At 48.4% G+C, this 5687-nt stretch overlaps 1 protein-coding gene across 1 annotated transcript in view; it reads right to left on the bottom strand.

Annotated features, from left to right (window-relative positions):
* TMEM63A (transmembrane protein 63A) overlaps positions 1–5687 on the bottom strand; it is a 36781-nt gene that overhangs the window by 7793 nt on the left and 23301 nt on the right. Inside the window, exons 14-17 of the mRNA XM_008067505.1 lie at positions 4660–4813; positions 1479–1585; positions 1248–1334; positions 755–817 (exon numbers count right to left, since the gene is read on the bottom strand). Coding sequence (XP_008065696.1) covers positions 755–817; positions 1248–1334; positions 1479–1585; positions 4660–4813 — 411 coding nt within the window. The remainder of the gene's footprint in view (positions 1–754; positions 818–1247; positions 1335–1478; positions 1586–4659; positions 4814–5687) is intronic.

Raw genomic sequence — 5687 nt, 5'->3', positions numbered from 1 at the left:
CCGCGGGCTCAGGCAATCCACTCACCTCAGCCTCCCAAAGGCGTGGGATTACAGGCTGAGCCACCGAGCCCAGCTCCAGCTCTGTTTCTTAACTAGCTGGGTGGCCTTGGGCAAGTTATTCAACATCTCTGAACCTCAGTCCCCTCATCTGTAAAATGGAGACAAGAATAGTATCTACCTCGTAGCTTGTTGTAAGGGTTAAATGAGAAAAAGATGTATAAAGCATTTAGCATGGTGCCATCTTAAATAATAGCTATTGTTATTAAGTGGGTATAGAACAAGCTTAATATACTAATAAGGACACATCAGCAATACCTTTAATTCTATTCTCCTGGCATAAATAATCCCTGACCAGACAGCCATTCTGGTTGCCATGTTTAATTACTACTGTCCTTCCCTCACTCCCTGGCACCACTGAGACCCAGCAATTCCTTCTCCCTGAGCAGCTTCATGTTCAGTATGTATCAAAGCACAAATGAGCTTGCTGCTAATTGAGTTTTGGCCTAAAAGATTAAGCACATTTCTGCAAGTGTAGCAAAGTGGGTCAGTTCCCACGGTGTCAGCTCCCACAGTATCTCCAGGATCCTGGGAGGAGTAAAGCCCCAGGCCCTGCTACCTGGGGAGGAAAACATGGGCTCTGTTCTGAAGCACAGAGACTGCCCCCGCCCGTCCTCGTCCTTCCCACGGCAGCCCTAGTCCCTGTGGGACCTCCACCCAGGGCAGAGGCTCCCGAACCAACCTGGCTGATACTTACTCCAACCTGATGGGGCCTTCTGAGGAAGTTTTGTCAAAGAGCCACCGGAAGAAGAAATCCAGACTGAAAAAAACAAAAGAAATAAGCATAGAGTTTATTCCCAACGCTCCATGTCATCACTACACGTTTTCATTTTATTCTACTCTAAAAACAGCCGAGGCTCAAGATCTATATTTGTTCTCCACGATGCCAGTAGCTGCAGTATGACTTACCAGGGCCTGCTCTCACAGAAACTTCCTTCCTTGAGATAAACAGAGCCATGAGGAGCCCTTCCCTAAGTAGAAGAGCCCAAATATGTTTCTTTTTCAAAGAAAAACAATCATATTTCTAGAAGAATGACTGAACCAGCACCACTGCACTCCAAGTGGGGACAAACGGGCATCGACATTATTAGATTGGCATCCGCTCCCAAACCCTTTGCATTCTCCTGGGGACAGTGCTCTCCAGAGGTGAGCCTGGTTCCAGATTTAGAGCAGGAGGTGGTGGTGTGTACCTGGTGAGGCCCAGAGAGGGCAGGATCAGCACCATGAAGATCAAGAATATGTAGACCTTGGTCATCATGATCCGGTTTTCCCCTGACCTGCAGGAAGTCAGAGGTGAGTGCTTGCAGCCCCCCAAATGCTCCAGGTGCCCCTAGTGAGTCCCCGCTATGTGCCCTTAGCCCTGGGCAGGGGGTCAGAGACATCTTTCTCAGGGGAAGGGCCTCGGGGCCCCTGGCACTCACTTGGTCCAGTGAGACTCCAGCAGCGTAGAGTAGTAGACAATGGATGGGAGCAGGGCTGAGAAGGACCAGAGCAGGAGGGTTGGGAAGAACTGGCTGATAATTGGGTCCTAGGAGAGAGGCACAGCACAGAGTCAGAGGTCATGGGCCATGTGGCTCTGAGGCCATGATCTGTTGGCATGGTGGCTCAGTGGACTCCCGGGGTAGGAACTTGGTAATCCTTGACCCCCAGGACCAACACTGTGCCAGGCAATCCATGAATGTTGGTTGAATCAACAAAAGCACCTTCCGTCCATATCGCTCTTTACAGCAAAGAAAGCAGTTTCACATGCAACTGAATCCCACTTATCTGACTGAACACATTAGACAATCTTCTTTGTTCCCTATAAAAAACCAGTAGTGGCCAGGCATGGTGGCTCATGTCTGTAATCCCAGCGCTTTGGGAGGCCAAAGTGGGAGAATCACTTGAGCCCAAAAGTTAGAGATCAGTCTGGGCAACATAGCAAGAGCCCATCTCTACAAAAAAAATTTTTTTTTTTTGAGTTGGAGTCTCACTCTGTCGCCCAGATTGGAGTGCAGTGGCCGCTCCCAGCCACCGCAGCCTCGACCTGCTGGGCTCTGGTGATCCTTCTGCCTCAGCCTTCCAAGTAGCTGGAACTACAGGTGCCCACTACCACATTCAGCTAATTTTTGATTTATTGTGGAGATGAGGTCTCACCAAGTTGCCCAGGCGGGTCTCGAACCCGTGGGCTCAGGCAATCCACTCACCTCAGCTTCCCAAAGGTGCGGGATTACAGACTGAGCCACCGAGCCCGGCTACTACCAAAAATTTTAAAAAATTAGCTGGGCGTGGTGACACATGCCTGCAATCCCAGCACCAGGGAGGCTGCAGTGGGAGGATTGCTTGAACCTAGTAGTTCCAGGCTACAGTGAATTATGATTGTGCCACTGCACTATAGCCTGGGTGACAGAGCTAGACTCTATCTCTAAAAGCAAACCAACAACGACTGCTACCAAGGGGAGACCAGACACTTAAGGCCTGGGCTCCTCTCCAGACGGCCCACTCAGCTCCCACTGGCCCAGCTGTAGCCCACCAGGATTCCCTTGTGTTTGTTCCCAACCCTTTGGGTACCAATTGTACTTGTTATTGTAATTGCATGGTTTGATGAACTTATTACTTTCACTGATTTGGTGAGCTTAAAAATAGACATTTTCTTTGAAAACTAAGCTAGATATTTTGGAAAGACTTGATAAAGGCCCGTTTCTAAAAAATGCTGTTGAATGAGATGAGAGTAAATTAACTTCAAAAGCTCAAAGGATACGATTCTAGGGAGAGTCTTTATTCAGAATGACTTTGCAAGCATCTTTAAATTCCTGCTTTAAAGAAACCAACACCAAGCCGGGCTTGGTGGCTCAGCCTGTAATCCCGTGCTTTGGGAGGCTGAGGTGAGTGGATTGCCTGAGCCCACGGGTTCGAGACCCGCCTGGGCAACTTGGTGAGACCTCATCTCTACAATAAATCAAAAAATTAGCCGGGCGTGGTAGTGCGCGCCTGTAGTTCCTGCTGCTCGGAAGGCTGAGGCGGAAGGATCGCCGGAGCCCAGCAGGTCGAGGCTGCGGTGGCCGGGAGCGGCCACTGCACTCCAGTGTGGGCGACAGAGTGAGACTCCAACTCAAAAAAAAAAAAAAAAAAAAAAACCTCACCAAACATCAGCTCATTTGCTCATCATGACAACAACCACATGAGTACAATAGGGGAGGTGTTTTAACTTCAGCTCTTGGATGAAAAACAGGCTCAGAATTCATCCGTTAGGCACAGCAAAGTGAAGATGAGGAGGTCCTCCTGCCTAGCATGCTTTCCAAATGAAAATTAACCAAATGCCAGGTGGAACTGAAAAAGAAAAAAGATTTCAGGAGATATTTCAGCAAAACTAATTATGAGTAACCAATATCTTTTCAAGTAGATGCCGATTGAGGGAGTGTGTAACTGTTATCTCATGGATTCATCTAATATTTCTGGAAGCCATTCATTACCTGTATAGAATAGATGATTTTATAACAAGATTACTGGGAGCTAAAATACAAAATAAATAATTTGTCATCCTGCCACCCCAGTCAACAAAGCTCTTTTCATTCCTTCCCGTCCCTTCCCTGCAGTGCCTACCCACACACACATCACTGGTATATCCCTATAACCACTGCTTGGAGACGATTCTGCGTTCTGCTTCCATCATAAGCTCCCATGTCTGCCATCAAGTCTACACAGTTTTAATGGATGCTTGATATTCTTTTTTTTTTTTTTTTTTTGAGTTGGAGTCTCCCTCTGTCACCCAGGCTGGAGTGCAGTGGCCGCTCCCGGCCACTGCAGCCTCGCCTGCTGGGCTCCTCAGCCTTGCGAGTAGCCGGAATTACAGGCGCGCACTACCACGCCCGGCTGATTTTTTGATTTATTGTAGAGATGCGGTCTCGCTGCCGAGGCGGGTCTCGAACCCGCGGGCTCAGGCAATCCACTCACCTCAGCCTCCCAAAGGCGTGGGATAACAGGCTGAGCCACCGAGCCCGGCTAAAATATATATTATATAAACAAATTATAATATATACTACAATAATATACAATTATAATTATATACAAGTATAATAAAATAAATAATAAAAGTATATATATATATATGACGGGGACCCCAAAAAACCAGAATTATCTTTTGGAGGGCAAGCCTCTTTTAGTACAGGCTTCCCCCGCTAGGTGTTCTAGGAATCCATCGACATCAGTGTACCCGCTAGCGTTGTTGGGTGTCATGATTTGTGGAAGAAACATAACGAGTTGTGGCAAACAGGTGACTGGTTCTTCCACCGTGACAACGCACCTGCCCACCTCATGATGAGTGTCCAGCAGTTTAGGACCAAAACCAGCATGACCTCCATGCCCTACCCTCCCTATTCACTGCATCTTGCCTCGAGTGACTCATTTTGTTTCCCCGGATGAAAAAAGTCCTTTATATTACTATATAGGCATTGTCATAAACAGGGCCATGCCTGCTCAGGACTTAAATGTGAACTGAGGAACATGGCCTCCTGGTTTAGTTACCGCCCCCCCACATATACCCCAGCCCCTTCTCTTTCCCCATCCGCCATGCCCTCTTCTCACCAGCCCTCCAGGGATGGATCTTGCAGAACTGCAACTCACATTCAGTGCATGGATGGGTTTGGTGACATTGAACTTGTCCATGGTAGACAGGATGATGGAAGGTGTGGTCAGGAAAAACAGCACCACGAAGAGAGTGAAGTTGATGCCCAGCCACTGAAGCCACCAGCGTAGGCCCTGGATAGAGAGGTTCTTCCTGCAGAGGGGGACACAGGCCCCAAGGCTTATCCTCCAGTGTCCGCGGCTTAGATGGGTCAGAAGGTCAGATTTAGGCAGCCCACGAGACTAGCTTGGGGATTCCAGTTGAGGGCACATTTGGGCCTCAGGAATAAAGGCAAGTTCTCTGCACAGACCTTCAACTACACATGTGAAGGTCTCTGTGAGTTCAGAGGGAAAATAGTTTATTCTCCCTAATGTGGCTCCCTGGCTAGAGTATGGGAGCTAGAGCCTACCCAAGGGGATGCCATGAGCACCCAAGCAGACCAAACAAGGCTCCAACATGGCATTTCTTAAATATGTCTGCAATGCTTTGTCTTCCCAATGGGGCCGTGGCTGGGGTACAGGGAGAAGCGGGGAGCAAGGAGCCATGGCACAGCTGGAACCTGCCCTGGCCTCTCACCCCCACCGGAACAGACCCACAAACCAATTCCAAGTTTGGGAAGCCCTATGAACCAAACAGCAACGCTGTCAGAGGCTGAACCAGAGCACAGTAGAGGCAAGTATCAAAGCTCATTGTGTGCAAGGAACTGAGGCAGCAACGTTGGGGCCTTCGCTGGGGGTCCTGACCCTCATCATTATACTTAAGGCTCACCTATGGCCCCCGTGGACACGGCTCAGCTCACCAGCGTGCCCCCTAGGCTGACACTCGAACTAAGGCTGCACTGTCCAACATGGTAACCACAAGTTGAATTGAGAGGTGCTTGAAGTATAAAATATGCACGAGATTTCAAAGATTGAGTATGAAAAACAGAACGTAAAACATCTCAAATTTTTGAAAACGTGATTACATGTTGAAATGGCAGCACTGTGGATATAATGGAAGAGATGAATTCTTTTTTTTTTTTTTTTTT

This window comes from Carlito syrichta, unplaced genomic scaffold, assembly GCF_000164805.1.
Source record: "Carlito syrichta isolate Samal-C Ts95f unplaced genomic scaffold, Tarsius_syrichta-2.0.1 Scaffold309649, whole genome shotgun sequence".
Taxonomy (NCBI): Eukaryota; Metazoa; Chordata; class Mammalia; order Primates; family Tarsiidae; genus Carlito; species Carlito syrichta.
Note: the sequence above shows the minus strand (reverse complement) of the source record. Positions and strands in the feature narration are given on the sequence as shown.